General features: G+C 38.6%; 1 protein-coding gene across 7 annotated transcripts in view; it reads left to right on the forward strand.

Annotated features, from left to right (window-relative positions):
* LOC130931850 (glutamate receptor ionotropic, NMDA 2B-like) overlaps positions 1-18980 on the forward strand; it is a 419867-nt gene that overhangs the window by 391789 nt on the left and 9098 nt on the right. For all 7 annotated transcript variants that reach the window (XM_057860982.1, XM_057860986.1, XM_057860980.1 and 4 more), the window contains exon 16: positions 6971-7209. In XM_057860982.1, the coding sequence (XP_057716965.1) occupies positions 6971-7209 (239 nt within the window). The remainder of the gene's footprint in view (positions 1-6970; positions 7210-18980) is intronic.

An 18980-nucleotide genomic window follows, 5' to 3' on the forward strand; every position in this document is an offset into this window, starting at 1 on the left:
CCAGCATAGCTCCTGGTGTATGTCGACCCTGCATGTGCATGTGTTTCCAGGTTTGTGTATGTATGTGTGTGTGTGTGGATCTGGGTCATCCCTTTCAACGTGATATGGGTTGTTTTATTGTCACGTTGTTATGTTTTGTTTTTTTGTATGAGGTTTGTTTGTGTGTGTGTGTTTGTAAAGAGCAAGACAAGAACAAATCAGCCCCTTCTTTTTTTTTTCTCCAATTTGACCTTGCAACTTGCGTCCCTTCCTGGTGGCCTAGAAAAAGTTCAGACTGTTGCAGGGTCAAGTGGTGTAGAATCAGTACTGAAAGATAGTGTATCTTGAGCCTAACTAAAATGATGTCAGCAATAGGCCTGAACGATATAGCGTTTGAACATCGTCATCGCAATCTGCGGATGTGCATTGCTTGCATCGCAAAGACGTGTGATATTTAATTTTATTTTTTAAAACGCAAACTCATTGTTCTGCTTCATGCTTGTACAGCGCCACAAATTCAGTCAGGCTTTGCGTAGTATCTTGGTTACCTGAATGTAAGAGTAATTAGTTACTTGGCAAAGTAACTGGTGATAATTTTATTTTTTTCCTCAAAAAAAAAAAAAAAACATAGGTCACACTATGTGAAGTTTAAAAGGTTTTTGGGACAGTTGGCCCAATCCCAATTCTTTACCCTTATTTACCCTTTACCCTGCATCACTCGTTAAAAGTTGTTAAAATTGCTCCCATTATTGCATTAGTTCCCTTCTACTTTCGACATGTGAACGTTTTAAAACTGTTTCATCATTTAAAGATAGATTCAAGTCAAGATTTTGCTGATGTAGGAATATTTTGGATAAAAAATTACTTCTAGGTTCGCTAGGAAGGCTCTCTACAACAGAGCCTTCCTAAGAAGTCTACTGCTTTAAAATGACGGCTGTATACTAATGCATCTAGTTCCTATACATGTTGCTAACGCCGCCGTGTCTGTCATTTCGCATCTTGTTCTATATATGTGATATCTACCATGTCTACCATATCTACTTTATTATGTGGGCGTTGTTTGTAGGCTATCGGCTACAATCAGGTATTATTGGAGCCACCTAACATCGTGTTTGCTCGGCGTCACAACTTTCTTGCCTCCTACCTACTCCTGCTCTGCTCTGTTGTCTCGGTGAGTCCGTCTCCCTCAGACTTTTCTCGCGTCATTCAACCAATATAGTAACGCAAATTAACGCACGCTTTTCCATTCTCAGTAACAGTAACGGCGTTGCCAAGATGAGAAAAGTAATTAATTAGATTACTCACTACTGAAAAAAATAATGCCGTTAGTAACGCCATAATATTGTAACGCCTTTATTATCAACACTGCCTGTGACTGACTGGCAACCAGTTTAGGGTGTAGCCCGCCTTCTGCCAGGTGCCTGCCTTCTGATAGACTCCAGCATCCCTGCGACCCTCGTGAGGAAGATGAACGAATAAATTATATGAATGTTATAGAGATTGATTAAAATACAGCGTTAAAGGTGATAGAATGAAAAAGGTGTGTGCGCCTACATTTTGTGCCGGTGCACCTTATGAAAAAAGTTAGGCGCACCAGTGCAACCAATGCAAAAAGTAAGTGTGGAGCCTTGGCAATATGTAGATCGCAATGTTAATTTTTTTCAATATTGTTCAGGCCTATCCTAAACAGAGATTTTTAAGTTATCTGATGTAAATTCTTCCAAATATCGCAATGATAGCTTTTTCCAATATCATTCATGCCTAGTCAGCATTAAATTGAGCATTGAATTGTCTGGTTTCCAAAAAATTGTTGACTTTTGAAACCCGATCATATTTGTTTCCGCTAACCTCATTTAGGCCAAAATGCACCAGGTTAAGAGCACAATTTTAGACCATTTGTGCAACACATTTTCCTTGAGTAACCATTAACTGTTACGAAGACAAGCAGTCGTTTTAAATGCTACTTAACCAATTGACTGCCAATGCCCTAACCCTAACCCTCCCAGTCAAAATAGATTGGACGTCTATCGCGGTCAATGGCAGTGAAACATGATCACTCAAAACCAGACATCCCATTTGAAATGTATTTGATATCTATCACTGTCAACGGCTGTCAACGAGTTAATATGCACACAGGTCAAATCATCAGGTGCTCGTGAACAATATACTGTATATGAGATCCTTATTATTGTGGTTACAGCTTGCAGTGGTAGTTTAAAGGTTTATAATGAGGATTTAAAAAAACACATAAAATAGAAACACATAAAAACCTACGGTAAAAATACATATACCGTAATAACTAGATGAGATCGTGGACTTAACATATGAATTATTTTATAATCATTTATTGTTTTTTTTTTTCTTTTTTTTTTTTTTTCTTTTCTTTGCACCATGAATGCAAATGGTCTGCTCACATCACAAATCCCAAGCTTCTTAGTTTGGAGACATCCAATGGTCAATAAGCATAAGTGCTCGGTTAGGCTGTGACCAGCCCTTGCACAAAGGCAGAGGGCTTCTACACTCACTTTGAAGGCAACACACATATTGGCCCAAAACCAATAATGAAAAGACTGCTCATTTCTTCTTGGGCTTGGTTATTGTCTCGATTCTAAAACTTCATGATCTTGACTTGGTCTCTGTAACTTTTTGTCTCTGGCAAGTCTTGTTCTTAATGTGTTCTTGGGCAAGACTAGTAATAAAGTCACCAACCCTCATTGACCTGCTCAATTGCTATGACATAAAATTATTAGGAGAGTGAAGCTGTCACACATTTACGTTTATTAAATGTCCTTTTTTTAATAGTATTGGTGCTTCTGGGCTATGAATCATTATCGTTTTTGGTATTGTAATAGAATTAATTGAAAGAGAGCAGAATGCCCCAAAGTATCTTTTCTCTCAAAACTGACATCAAAGAAGCTGTTTCTCCTCCATGTTCTTGTCATGTAGATACAAGTGTTCAAATGGCTTTTAAATTGCAGGCAGTCGAATTCACAACTATTTTATCAGTAGTAGGCGTCCAATCCACTCAAACTGGGAGGGAGGCAAAGAATGAACATTCCTTAATTCGCTGCTAGCCCTCCCACTTCAAATGGATTAAATGACTATTGAAGCCAATTAGTTAATTTATGTTGCACTAGCAGTATGGCCCGGCGTTGCCCAGATTTTTGTAACCTGGACGCAATACAACCGAATGGCAGATAAAACATATTTTCCTTAGACACCATAAAGGGGTTAATGCGCAATTGCTTCTCTATCACTGTGCACAGAATTATTGCGAGCGCTGCGCCACGGAGAAGAAGGAGAGACTGTTTTTATGTTTCACACTTGGTGCTCTTGTACCCATACACTGCATGACTCCAAAAGACAGCACCTTTATTGAACAGAAAAGACCAGTACTTAACAATGGCAACCACCTCTTTCAGTCATGTTTGCAACAACTGCCCATGAACCATTGCAGGCGTAACAAATAATACATAAGTCGCTAAGTATGAATATCCAGCCGAAGTGAAAGCCTATTAATATTCTGGAAAATTGTACTCTTTTTAAAGAGAAAAAATCCAGTGTCTTGTTGTAGAGTACTCAAAGCCCCAACTTATCATCACAGCATATTTAAATTTGTACATGAAACCGTGAAGTTTGAAAGCCAACTTTGACAATGCAATGGCAAGAGATGCGTCTTTGCCCCAAAAAAGGCGCTGTCTCCTCCACAATTTTTCTATGGATTTTCTATGCTATGCCAGGATTTTCTATGCTAATTTTTGGACTTTCGAATGAATTTTCCTCACTAAATGGAGGCCTACAGGGATCAACCCCATCTAAGAACACTCCTAGAAACAAAGTACTGTGTAAAATTTCATCATCATCCACTAAGTCTTTTCAGAGTTTATAGGGAATGAACCCACACACACATTGCGCTATTGAGTCGGGCCACCATTCAGCGGATACAATTTCCAGGGCGAAGCAAGCCACAGCAAACAGACAGCGGAGTGGGCCAATCAGCGACGGGCAGACGTGACGTTAGTAAAGCGACGAGGGCAAGACGAGGGACTTGCGCGCGGAAGTAAACATACGAGGAGAGCTGAGTTTATTCAATATGGCTAGCGCGAGAGAGACTGTTGTCAATGACTCGTGTCGATGTGTTTTTGGTAATTTAAAACTGATTTTATCGTGGGTTGGAGCATATTCTCGGCTCTCCTATTCGCCATCTGTGTTGTTGTGGAGACGACTTCCGACGCGCAAGAGTGACGTTGCTTGTTAAGAACATGTCACGCAAATAAATGAATCTGATTGCACGGTTGATTTTGTCCGTGCTCGAGAGGCCATTAATGGGCTGGGTCCCAGACTATTCTCAGGGGCAGTTTACATGGCGACTCTGCGACACAAAGACTCAATGACTGAGTTGCAGACTCGCCTCGCATGCATATGGTGTCGGCGAAGACGGAAGACGAAGATGAAAAATTCTTAATCCTACCTCCAAAGTGGAAGAATCCGATTGCGGGGGGTTGAGGTAGGCCTCCTCGGCATGCATATCAAAGGCTCCTGCGGCGCGAGACCACGGAGTTAACGTCAGCACTCGTACACGTCTCATTGGGCGTGCGCAGCGGTGCTGCTCAACATTAAAAACAGCAAATATGGCGGAATGTTGGCTTTAATGTACTGTTTTAATAATATTTTTAAATTAAATATGTTGAACGTTTCAATTTTTGTGCCTTTTTGAACAAAAGAAAAATGACATTGCTTCGAATGGGCGGGCATATTTTTTTCTGGGCTGAGGGAGCTTGGTGGGATCAAAGTGCATCATTCTCTGTCGCCCTGTAAATCTGCACTGCCTACCAGGGCCTGGCATGAATACCACATTGTTTTCATGCAGAATTGTGACATTGTTCAAATGGAGACGCAAATGCAAATGCAAATTTGAAATTGTTCGTATTCTCGGCGAGTCACCATGTAAACGGCCCCGCACAGTGTTTGAAAAATACAGGGAGAACAGTCTGGCCGTGCCAGGCAAACACACACACACACAAAGTTCCATTTACAGTATATATACAGTAAGTATAGATATTGGTGCGAATTCATGGCTATATGTGCACGTCATGCAAGACCAAAGAACAGGGTTGTTTGTGACCAAGTGATGCCCAAATTTAGAACAGAGGGGCAGTTCTGTAGGTCTGTATAACTGGTGAACCTTGGGGTTAGAAAAACAAAAAAGGAATTAATAAAGGTAATAAATCAAATAAAAGATATAGACATATACTTTAGTCAATAGTGCAAACCACATTACTAGTGTATGTGTGACAAAATACCAATGTTCCATCAGACTCTGTATGTATGTTTAAAAAAAAAAAAAATCTAGTATTGTATAGTACAGTGTTTTTTTCATCAACGAAGATGACTACAAAAATATTTTGTCAACGAGCACTTTTTCAAGCTGATGACGAGACGATCACGACCTAAAAAACATGTTTTGGGAGACTAAAAGATGGCGAGACGAATGCCAGTTTTCGTCTGACGAGACAAGAGCGAGACGAAAATGCGCAATAGTTTCCGTCATGTCATGTCCACAATGTTTGACATTTTATGAAAAGTTAGCCTGCATCGTAGCAGTGTCTGGTTGTGTTGACGTCCTGCGTCTTCACAATTCACCAGCGTGTCATCTCCAGTCTCCATTCAAGCTTGCACATACATTAAGATTTGTTTTCTTGGCCAGAGAGAATAAGCAATGTTCCCTGAGCCTTTAAACGTCTGTGCTGAGTGATCATCACACACTAAATGTAACTTGTAGCGTTAGCATAGCATTAGGCTAATGCTACTGGCGAGTGTCCTCTTGAACTCTCGGACAACTTTTTTTTACTCACAGTTCGTGGCGTCCAGGTGGGTATTAGTCATTGAAAATAATGTACTGTTTTCCTGCTAAGTATGTATTATCACCAAGTTGGCATTGTCCTTTTCGATAGACACAAAATGTGCTACAATATGTGCTTGTCTGTCAATGTTCATTCAAAATAGTTGGAAAGGTTTTTTTGGGGGGGGGGGGGGGGGGGAGTAAATTTTTTAAAAAAAATTTTTAGACAAAATATCGCAAACGTCTAAAAGTAGGCAAAATTAGTCTTGAGTTTTATCAACAAAAACTAGACAAAACAAGCACATTTTGAGATGACCAAAATATGACTAAGACGAGTAAGTGATATCGTCTAAAAGACTAAGACTATGATGAAAACTAAAAGCGCTGCCTAAAACAACACTGGTATCGTAAAAATAGCACGTGTCATGATAACTTATTTGGAATAAAAAATAAATGTTACCCAAGGTTTTGAAAGTGGTAATTAGATGTGGGTGAAATCATAAAAATCATAGTCATTGAATGCTGGGTACTAACTGTATGTAATTATCAGCATATGATGAAGCATGAATTGACATTTCACAGTTAAAAAAAAAAATAAAAACCCAATTCAAAGATATCAGTCCAGGAAATATCAGTTATTTAACTCAAAATGTAGCCACTTATTAATAATATTGAATTTTACTGAAAGGGTTTTCTGACCCCTTTTTGTTTGCTTGTTATTGCAATATCTCAATCCTTTTTAGAACCCAAAAACAAAACATTATTTTCTATATAATTGGAAAATCTCATCCAGAAAGGTTTTTGAATGAAGAGTGGGTGTGAATATTTGCACCAGTTCAGACCAAGAAAATATTCCTATTATCTTCTTTCCTCTCGTCTACTGTTGCATCATTCTCTCCTTTCCTGGTGTCCTCTAACAGGCATCATGTTGTTGCATCACATCCCTTCTGCTTGCCACTTAAAAACAAAAAAAAAATACACAGTCCCTCTTGAATTATAAAACACTCCTCTTGTCATCACTGTGGCCCAAGCTGATTGTTTGATCATAAGCTCTTTCCCTCGTTATTGTTGCTGATCTTTCAACTTTAGCTACGTTTTCTCGTCCTCATCGACCCTTATTTCCTTTCTTTTTCATTCTATAACATTCAGGTGAAATGGAGGAGCTGGAGTCACTGTGGCTGACAGGGATCTGCCACCACGAGAAGAATGAAGTGATGTCCAGCCAGCTGGATGTGGACAACATGGCAGGAGTTTTCTACATGCTGGGGGCCGCCATGGCTCTGTCGCTTATCACGTTCATCTGCGAACACTGGTTCTACTGGCAGCTGCGTTTCTGCTTCATGGGTGTCTGTTCGGGTCGTCCTGGCTTGGTCTTTTCCGTCAGCAGGGTGAGATTCTTCATTTTTAAGGAACAGTATTCCACAGGAAAACCCCAAAGTCCATCTCTCCTCTACAAAGATTTTTGGGGCGCTAGCAGCTCACACTTTATTTGTGCACATTCATTTCATTCAGGAGCATAAAATACCAAATGTATTATGAAATAAACATGCTTTTTCGTGTCACAGGCACATTATCCATCCTAATATAGACCGAGCCTTAATCTTGATGAAATAATAAATGACGTTCAAAAGTCATTGACATTGGAGGTAGTTGTTGGACAACCAATGAAAAAGCTGCAACTAAATGAAATTGTTATTTTCGCTTTCGCTTTTTCAATGCAGGCAGGGAGTTGTGGGTTACCAACTGAAAAACATTAGGTTTGAACTGAACTTGAAAGTGTGTTACAATTCTATCGTCTCACACCAAGACACACAATCGTGACTCCGAGTCTCGCGATTTCGGTTTCGCTTTAAATTAAACGAGTTTATTACTAGTAGCCATTGACGGCAAGAGACGTCCAATCCAATTAAAATGGTTGCCTGCCCTCTCAGTCCAAGTGGATTGGACAACTACTAATGACAAACTGCTGTATTTTCTGGACTAAAAGTCACACTTTTTTTCATAGTTTACCTGGGCCTGTGACATATACTGTATTTTTTGGACTATAAGTCGCAGTTTTTTTCATAGTTTGGTTGGGGGTACGACTTATACTCTGGAGCGACTTATATGTTAAATTAATAACACATTATTATTAAAGATGTCCCGATCGATCGGCGTCCCAATCGATCGGGTCCGATCACGTCATTTTCAAAGTATCGGAATCGGCAAAAAAATATCGGACATGCCTTTTTTAAATATATATATTTTATAATTAAATCGTTTTCTAATTGTATTAACGTTACAGACAAAATGTCTTACACTCTTCCAGAGTCTTTAGTTTTGGTTTAAAGTATGGTAGTCAAATTTATCGCGTTAACGGCGGTAATTAATTTTTTAAAAAATTAATCACGTTAAAGCATTTAACGCAATCAACGCATGCGCTGCACGACCCACTCACGCATTGTCGCGCTCAATCTGAAATGGTGCTGTTTTACCTATATGTAGAGCTAAAAGGCAGCGTAAAATGAGTAGAGTGAATTTTGGCAGCCTTTGGAGCCTTTTTTAATTGGCTAAAGCCTTACAATCGCTCTCCCTACGATTAGAAATATCGTGGGAAGCAATGTGGGGAAGAAAGGTAGTAATTGATCTTTTTCTTAACACCCTATGTTATTTCCCAACGCAGAGAAGATATATCAATTGGTACCACTACGCACAGTCATGGTTGCACTTCCCGTCATGCATTTGGGCAGAACAGTTAAATGGCTACTGTATCATTTACTGAAAGCTCAACAAATACACTAGATGGCAATATTTAGTCACAATATACGAAGTCACATTTATCCTTTAAGAATTACAAGTCTTTCTATCCGTGGATCCCTCCCACAGAAAGAATGTTAATAATGTAAATGCCATCTTGAGGATTTATTGTCATAATAAACAAATATAGTACTTATGTACTGTATCTTGAATGTATATATTCATTCGAGTTTTATTCATTTTTTTCTTAATGCATTGCCAAAATGTATATGATCGGGAAAAATTATCGGGAATGATTGGAATTGAATCGGGAGCAAAAAAAAAAGCAATGGGATCGGTAGATACTTTAACTAAAACGATCGGGATCGAATCGGGAGCAAAAAAACATAATCGGAACAACCCTAATTGCCTATATTATTTTGCCACATGTTTTGACCTACGGAGGGTGCCATGCTTTATCCGCGCAATGGACGCTCGGGGTGATGACGTAGTTTGTCACTGTCACTAGACAAACAGTGCCGTGCCTACTGCAATTCCTTCTACGCAGCGAGACATCCAACACATGTGCACATCGTTTAAAAGCGACGAGTAATTACTATTTGTGTTTTTAATTGAATCTTTTTATTACCTTTTCATTGCATCAAAATACTTTTAGCATGTGTTTCCTTCTCATACTTTTAAGCATTGTGTTTTATTGTGGTAGCTTTAAAGTGTTTTACAACACCTGGGGAAATGCTAATATTCCATCATTTATCCATAAACGCATGCCTTTTGGATTCATCTCATGCCACTTCGTGTAATTACACACATCGCAACACAAAGAAAATGACTGAAATTTGGATCGATTGTCAAGCTAAAACGACCGGCGCCCGAGATCCCGGAAATCTAGCATACTGTGTGCGTGACATCACAACTAGGAAACACTCAGTGCTTTGTAGTGAATGGCGGCGATGATGGCGGACAATTTTGTTTCTAGTTGTAGCGACGAATCCGACGTAACGAACGTTCTTCTAATGGTGACGAGGAGAGTTATGAACCTTTCTTTGGTGTTTTGGGTTATCAATTTGAGCCCAAACGAAAGCCAATGCAGTCTAATGAAACGATCATTGAGGGGAGCAATCGCACTGATGAAACACCGGCAACAGATCGTGTGGGAAACACCGAATGGTTTGTTTTGCATTCCTTTATGTGAAACTGATACACCGTGACCGCAAAATAAAGTAATGTATAGAATAATTATCATTTATTGTGCTATCATAGGGTTTCGCTCTGCCAACAGACACAAATATGAATGGGATTAGAGGATTTGTTGGATATATATTTTACGAGCGATAATTTATACATGTGTCCAGTCCTATATCCAATGCATTATGTTTTTTATTATAAAAAAGTACTCAGTCTGGGCATTTCGAGCTTGGCTGCTCCTCTCCTTTGCTTAGCCTACCCTGGGGTGGTGGGGTGGTCTCATCAGTGCCAGTCATCATCCTTTCTTGGTATCTCGGGACATTTCGGTGGCTGCGCGTGTAAGGTGGACACCGCATCTGCTTTCAGTAGCAATTTCTTAGCAAAACCTGATTTTATTTGTCCATAGTTCTAATAGCTTTCAGGTGTAAAATGCGCACCACACAAAACCGTGCCGGAGGCTGAGTCTGCAAAATTACTCTAAACTTTACTCATTGTCTGCGTAGTCCAGCTCTTTTTCTCGCGTTCGGGAACTCATGGGTACTACATTGCGACAAATGGCTATTTGTACACCACATAGCATGACAGGATTGAACCATTTTAGCAAATTTTTTTTTTTTTTTTTGATAAAAAACGAACGCATCTCTCTCGTCGATAAACAACGATGGCACCTGCCTCGACCTTTTTTTTCCTTGCTGTGACGTCAAAGCCCCATTTGGCTGTTTCCGGAATACTTTCGGAAATGTTCGTAATTTTCGATCTCTTTTCGATAATTGCTCATGAATGTGATTTATTTTTTTATTTAACTTTTATTAATATTTGTTATCTTGTCACATAACGGTTCTATTGATATCTCACAGCCCCTTAGTATTATAATTCTCTTTAAAGCAGATTGTTGATCTGTTGACCACATTAGTCACATAGTATATTTAAACTACTCTTATTTGATATTACTGTGTTTAAGTATTTTCTTAAGGCGTCTTTATTATGTTCTGTCTGTATGGATCTCAAAAAACAAGCTGAAAGTGCACGGTAGTACTTTGGATGTCAAGTTTGCCTCTTTTAGGACGTTTCACTGGTGTAGCGCATTTTGGCACTTTGGCTCATTTTCCCACTCTCGTCTCGTCTCATCCCGTCTTTCCTGTTCATTTTGCTTTACTGCTCATTTTGTGAAATGTCGACAGTGCCGTCATGCTCATTATTGTTCCTCTCAGGCTCGAATTGAAAGGGTTGAACAAATGACATGTCGCTAAAGTCATACTCTGGAAGCCCGGCAGCTTTGTGACGTCACCGCCCTGCGACGTCAACAACAATGCCGACCTACTAGTTAAATTAATTTTACAAATTGTATAAAAACAAAAACATCAAGAGGGGTTTCAATATCAAATTATTTTAACTCATAACAACGTTTATCTTTTAAAAACTACAAGTCTTTCTATCCGTGGAGCCCTTTAACAGATTTAGCCTGCTTTTCACCATTTTTATCATTATTACTTTAACATATCATATTTTTTCTTTGTTTCGGTAAATTAAAAAATTGCCAGAAATGTGACTTATACTCAGGTGCGACCTATAGTCCGAAAAATACGGTAATAAAATTCACAGCGGAAGATTTTTATGGATGATGTAGATACAAAAGTTTTTTTGTTTGTCTTGATACAAAGACTACTGTGGTTTCAGTCAAGTAAATATTTACAAACTATTCAAACAGAATCAATACATCACTCAGGAAAAAAAACGCCTCACAACTGTAGAAGGTGGACCCAGGAGAGCAATGTCACCCGAGGTGTTTGATTTGCATTCCAATTGTTTTGACATGGCTCCTGTGTAATTCACTGCGCGTGCCTCTGGAGGTGAAGTGCCACAGGCTAAAACGCACGTGGCTAATTTACGCCACAGGGCCACAAGCGACTGCTCGCTTTATCCAGTTGATATGCTGCAATGGTAACACGGGGTCGCGCGATTCTGTTGTGAGAGAGCAGCAGCAGAAAAGAAATCCTCCTGTCTTATATTTTTTTCCCTTTTGTATGATTAAATTAACTGTTTCAGTTTCACTGACGACGATAGACGTCCAACCGTGTGGCTCTTATCATCCTTCTGCTGCGAATTTAAATATGTTTGACTGTAGTAGACATCCATTCCAATTGAAGAGGGAGGGATGAAAGTGATTGTTTAAATTCGCTGCTAGCCTTCCCAGTTCAAATGAATTGGACTTATATCGCCGTCAATGGCTGCCAGTGTTAATACAACTACTGTAGTAGGTCGAATTCTGTTTCTCGTGTCACAAATTACTGTTAATACTTTAAAGTCAGTGCCTCGATAAACCTCGCAACACATGATTGCAAGGCATGGTGCTACCATAGACTTCACTATCAGTTGACGGGAATTTCAGTGCGGAGTCACTCCATATTTTCAAGAACTTAAAATTCAAATATTTTCAAAACCAAAGCCGCTGGCAACCTAAAAAACCAAAATAAGCACCTCCCTAGGCATATATGAGTCTCCATGAGCAGCAGGATAAAAAAAGGCAGTCGTTCCCTAATAAAATCCTGATTAAAAAACAAAACTTAAAATGGCTCTAAAATTCTCAGATTTTACACTGGATGCACATGAATCTCCAAATGCAGAGATAATACCTATATTTTCAGGATCAATAGCAATATTTAACATATCATATAGGTTTTTGTCTGAAAGAGCAATTTTTTTGTTGTTGTTTTGACATAAGTGTTCAATAGCTAATAAATCACTCAGAAACTTCAAACTTGAGAACAGCATGCAGGAATCATCTTAATTTTACTCAAAAAAAGCAAAATTTTCTACTTGCAATCGCGACTTATTTACGTTGAATTGCATCAGCACCTTTTGCTGGCTATCTGGCCCTTGTTGTTTTTAGATTAAAATGTTACATAAAATAAATCACGTCAAGCCAAATTTTTTTTGTATGGACGCAGCAATGTCTTTTTTTTTTTTTTTTTTTTCAAAAACGGGCAGTTAGTCGAAAATTACCTCATTATTTGAATGTAAAGTTCCGTTATTGTGTATGGATACAAAATCCAACATCCAAAATCCAACAATTCTTATAAATAAATGTGGAAATTCTGGAATTTCAATAGATATGAACTAGGCCTGTCAACAATAATACGTTAAGACCATGATTAATCTGGAAATATTAACGCATTTAAAAAAAAAAATTTACTGCTCACACTAAGTTTGGCCACAACTGCCTCCCGTAGTCCCACACGCTGATGTTTACATTCTCCGTGCGGCAATGCAGGACACAATGCAGCCAGCCACGATGAGTGAGGATGATGCCCAAATTCCGTTTTAAAAAGCTGCCTAATGGAAATCTGGATAAACCAAAGTTGTGTGCACATACTGATGTAATGAACCAACCTAAAGTACCACCTTCGGGCACAGCTAGTGTTAGCAATGACGTTAACACTGCGGGAAACAAGCCGCAGTCATCAAGCTACACTGGCAGAGTGCGGACTCGGACTTGTCAACAAAAGACAACAAGTAGGTTGACTACTGCTATCGCTACATGGGTAGACAGAGACTGTAGAGTGTCGACCCATTAACATAGTCGAAGACTAGGGGGTTGAAAATCCAATGACAACAAACAACAACGACAAACCACTAGACAGGTACAAGGCAGTGCCAGCATGGACACATGTCCACTACAGTGGCTGTCTGCGCACAGTGGTGCCCACAGTAAGCTGGCCCATGCAAAAAAAAAAGTATCTGGTCACACCTGCCACAACCGTTCCTTGCGAGAGACTGTTTTCTTTGACAGGGCACATTGTTCAAAAGAAAAGGTCTGCTCTGTTATATGAAAATGTCAACAAGCTAGTTTGCCTGAGCAGTTGGTTAAAAAAAAAAAAAATAGAGTATGACAGGCTAACTTAAGAAGTGTTTCTAAACACCTTTACACACAGTTTAGTGTAATGTTTTTCAGTTAAGTGTATGGAAATTGACAATTTATTTTTTTTATATCTCACACAGCTTTCAGGCCATTTAGTGTAAAACTGCAAATGCTGCATTTATTTGTGTGAAATGTTCAATTTAACAGACAAGTTGTTTACACATTTTTTGAAACATTAGCTATTGTTACTGTATTGGGCTTGTCTGCTCTTTAAATTGGCAGTTAATTTTGGGTAATATGCCAAACGGTACTTGAGCCACATTGTTAGTCTGAGGCACTTTAATCTGTTAAAGCTCTTTGCTGTATCATACAATTTATTTTATTTATTATTTTATACGAGCTGAGCTGTTAAATAAAATTTTAAAACTATTTGGTTAAGTATTAATTCATTCACACATCATACATTTCATCTTAAAACAAATTTTAAGTCAATTATAGTATTTTCCTAGATTTTTTTTTTCCTGAAGAGCAACTTTATTTATCCCAAGGGAAATGTGATTAATCATGATTAATCACACAGTTGACATATGATTAATTAGATTAAAGTTTTTTAATCGTTTGACGACACTAAAATGAACGTAAAAGTCTAGATTATTAGTTAAAAGCAAATAAAACGGGCAGCTAACATTCGTTTTATGTAAATATTTCAAGCTAAAGTTACACTAATTTTTTTCCATTCATTTCATATTTTTTTAATCGTTTCAAAGTGCATGCATCGTGTTATTTTATATAATAGTCACCTTTAAACCTCGACCAAATAACTTTTGAGGAACTCCTGCTGGCTTGTATGCACTAAAACTTTTGTATTGTTTCCACCTAAATCTGGCGTTAGAACGCAGTGTGTGTGTTTTTTCCACAAAGCGCTGCCTGGCGCCGCACCTTACAGGAAGCCGTGATGCAATGTCTGTAGGAGCTGTCTCGTCAACTTATAGTGAAGTCTACAGTATGGCTGGCCAAGAGTGACAAAGCATTTATTCACAAAAATAGTCAACAGTCACACGGGGTTGCGAACTGGTAAAAACTTAATACTGTAAAATCAAATAATAGAAGTCACAGGCTTCATAGGCAGCAGCTGGTCTTCCAAAAAATATAACACATTTCTGGCGGCCTTGCATCACAGTAGCTCATTATTTGGGTAGGCTCAGCAAATAGCAATAACAGTGGCCTTTCTTTCTCTAAGGGATCATAGTAAAATCTATAAGTGATTAAGCTGGTACAGAGAGGCAGGAAATCAACAAATAACTAGCTGCTCCCTGTGTACAAGTACATATAAAGTGACGACAAGCAGCAGATCATAATTTGGTAGTGCCTGTGTCCCGCTCTGTGCAAATGAAAGTGACGATAGGGGAAAAAGGAGCAATTACCACTTCTGAATATATTTATTGTTCTAAATTCATTAGGGGGCTTTTAATCAATATTTTTAATTAATTTGCGGCAATGGTGCAGGTTAGGGTAAGAGGAACAGGTCGCCTGCGGGAACGGGCCAACAAAGCTATCAAATGGCTCCAAAAGAAGGAAGACTAACCAACCATGAAGTCACGTGACTCCCACCAAGTGTGACTGATGAGTCATTTTTACACGCCCAAGCTCAAATGTTAATTGTAGCAATAACAATAAACGTTATTGGATTGAGCTGTGAAATTAGAAAAGCAGAAGCAAAGAAGACAGAAGATAGTAAGAAAGGAGAACGAAAACGGTCAAGTGAATAGAAAGGAGACAACGAGCTTTGGCTTAAGCGTCTACAAAGATAATAAACTCTAATTTACCCTGTTTCGATCAGCTGTTTTCTGTTTTACTGGAGACTGCTCAATGAATTATTTTCCCTCTGAATATTTTTACATACTAAATGAGCTGTCTCTGCGTGTGGACATGCGACTTTCATTTATCTTGCCTCATTGCAGCAGAGATGGAGGTAATTTGTGTCAAACGAGAGCAATCAGCGAACATTACACAAAACAAAATGGGTCTCAGATCATGTCTGCTCCCATAGACATTATAATGTTGCAATCATAAAAAGAACTGCTCTGAAAAAATAGGAAATTACATGTTAGCAGATGACATTTTATGTTCTGTCGAGTCAAAAGTAATGTCAGACAGAAAATGTTTTTTTTTTTTTTTTTTTTACAAAATGGTATTAAAGTTTATGTTAACAATATTCCACCTAAAGAAAAAAAAATTCCACCTGTCCAATCTAAAGGAATACAATACAAAAGCAGTATTCACAAATTTTGTTCATTTGCTGCCATCTTTCCCAGATCAAATGGATTGCACGGCTTGTAGTGAAAACAATCAAACTAAGCAAACTAGCTACTGCTAATTAACAACTAACAATATATTGTTCACATTCAAGTCTCACCATTTAAATTCAAATTGATAAATTTCAGCTTTGCAGTGATATAGTCCATCGCTAATTTGATCACCTCTTGGACAATCAATGCATTACATTTTGAGCATGTGACACCTGTGCTTTGTGAACACGGAATATTAAAATTTGAGCAAATCAAGTGTGTTTTACATGTCATTTTAATATCAAATGATAAGGGGGCAATGGGAACAAAGCTCAGAGGATGTTCGGTCTTGTCATTGCATCATCATTTTAACCCTAGAAATGTTAAAAGTAATGTTGCACCGATACCGATACCAGTATCGGCAGGTGGCGCCGATCCGGCCCGAAATGGTGGTATCGGCGAGTACCAACAAATAGGGCGCCGATACCATTTACTGGCATCACTTGAAAGCAGCTGTAGTGTCCAAACCAAGACGCTACGGCTCAGTCCTGGCTATACGGCGAGCTAAACTCGCAAATGACGATGCAGGACACCGGTATAATTTTTTGACTTTATTTTACCATTGATCCTAACGTTATACTTTAAAGAATGAAACTAAAAATAGAAATGAAACAAACAACTTCGTCCTCGGTAACAAACATGTTCGCAACACCGCAAATCCGCGATGATTAGATGATCCGCCTCTGGATATTTTACAAGCATCAAAAATGCACATAAGCTTGAAGCTGTGTTTTCCTCTCAGTAGCTCCCTCACTCGCTCGGATGCTAGCTACACAAGCAACGCCTGTGTATATATAGTCTTTTGTATTGTTGCTGTTTGTTTCCACTCACGATCGGCCACTCAAAGCCGGTTGCGTGGTTGTTTGGATGATGTGCAGACTCATGCTAACCGTTTGTGAATGTCATAACTGTATTAGCTGCTAATCATCACGGAAATGCGTTGTTGCGAACATGTTTGTTCCTGAGGATGAAGTTGATTGTTTTATTTCTATGTTTAGTTTCTTTCTTCAAGTGATGACGTTAGGATCAACGGCAAAATAAAGTCAAAAAATCATACCGATGTCCTGCATTATCATTTGGGAGTATACCGCGAGCTAAACTCCTAAATGATCATCCAAACAACTACACCACTGGCTTTAAGTGTCCGATAGCGAGTGGAAACACACAACAACAACAACAATACAAAAGACGATACATACAGGAGTTGCCTCTGTAGATATTTTACAAGCATCAAAAATGCACGTAGGCTCGCAGCTGTGTTTTCCTTTCTCGCTAGCTCGCTCACTCGCTCTGAATCTTCGTATCTGCGCGTCTTCTTCTGCCACGTAAGTGCGCTCTTCTTCGTGTAAGCAAGTGCAAGTGCACCTCCATAGAATAGCCCTTTATTCTCATTATACAGTTGTACAATAAAATTGTGGAGTGTCTCCCTTTACAGTGCAGGATAAGTTAAAATCTCAAAAGTGACTTGCAAGTATAAACTATAAAATCTAAATAAATATAAAATGCGTATGAGGAGAGGTGTATGATAGAGAGACAGGATGCTGTGATCAATTATTATTAAATTACTATTATTATTTGTCACACATACCAGGTATGCAATAAAAAATTCTACTGGATTCACTTTGTATTAGTCTTTTTCCAGTTTCACAAAGGTAAGCAGCAGCCTGACAAAGCAATGATAGCAATGATTTCACATGCAAGTATTTTTTTTCCAAACGGGGGATGTATCAGAATGGTATCGGTATCGGCCGATACTGCACAGTCAGGTATCGGGGCCAAAAAACGGTATCAGTGCAACAGTAACCCCATCGCTAATGTCAGGTAGATTTTATGATACAATATCCTGGATGAGCTACATAAATTTTCATCAGTTTAGATGACAGTAAAGCACCGGATGCCAAATGTTTATACTTGTATGATTTTGCCATCGTTCAATAAAATAATGCATAAAACTAGAAAGTGTCAAATCAGGAGGAATTGCTCTCCCACGGGTAGATTTTTGGTCACTTCCTATTAATTTTTGGGCGTTTTCAGGTTAGTTCCTTTTTAACATTCATTGTCACGGTCATTGTCATTTAGAAAAAGAAAGAAATGGAGAGGAAATACTTTTGCTGTTTTTTATGCAATGTCCAAATTAGCAAGCAAAAATGTACATCCACAACGAGCAGCACAGAAATCATAAAAGTGGATAGAAAGGATTTAGAGTTTGACAGCACAAAAGGTGGAGCTTTGGACAGCTACCTGACCTTTAACCTCTAAAGAGTTGTGAAATCTGCAAGTGATGTATAGTCTTTACATTGGACAGAATCCGTTTACCTCCATTCTTATTTGCGTTCATTGAGGGATACTGACTAAAATCATTATGTGCAATTGATCTGTGCCTTAACTGTCCCATCTGTCATGCCTGCTTTGCTCTCCTATATATCCCCTTATATTGGTATATTGTATCGTACATCACCAGATTCAGATGAAGCATTTTATCTTTTTTCACTGTAATTGTTTACAGTTTTTTCAGCTAGGTGTTTATCTTTGCATGGTTGTAGTTTTGTGTCTACTGATATTGAAGGGAATTTGGTGGCATATTTTACTAGAAATTGTTCTAACGAATTTCTAATGACCTTGATGAAATGTATTGACTTGTTGGGCCTAGGGGATTTTTACCCCTTCTTTGCCTTTATTAATCACCCACTCTCTCACTGCAATTTCCTTTCTGCATTTCCATCATCCTCACATGCACAAGTCCATGTCATCTTGCATATACCGGGGTTGGTACTAGGAAAATTGCTTATAAATACAGTATGCTGTCAAGTATGCACTATTTTGTCCAGAAAGCCAACGGCAACTGGTCTATTATAGTGGGGCAAATAAGTATTTAGTCAACCACTAATTGTGCAAGTTCTCCCACTTGAAAATATTAGAGAGGCCTGTAATTGTCAGCATGGGTGAACCTCAACCATGAGAGACAGAATGTAGGAGAAAAAAAACAGAAAATCACATTGTCTGATTTTTAAAGAATTTATTTGCAAATCAT

Source organism: Corythoichthys intestinalis, chromosome 16 (genome assembly GCF_030265065.1).
Source record: "Corythoichthys intestinalis isolate RoL2023-P3 chromosome 16, ASM3026506v1, whole genome shotgun sequence".
Taxonomy (NCBI): Eukaryota; Metazoa; Chordata; class Actinopteri; order Syngnathiformes; family Syngnathidae; genus Corythoichthys; species Corythoichthys intestinalis.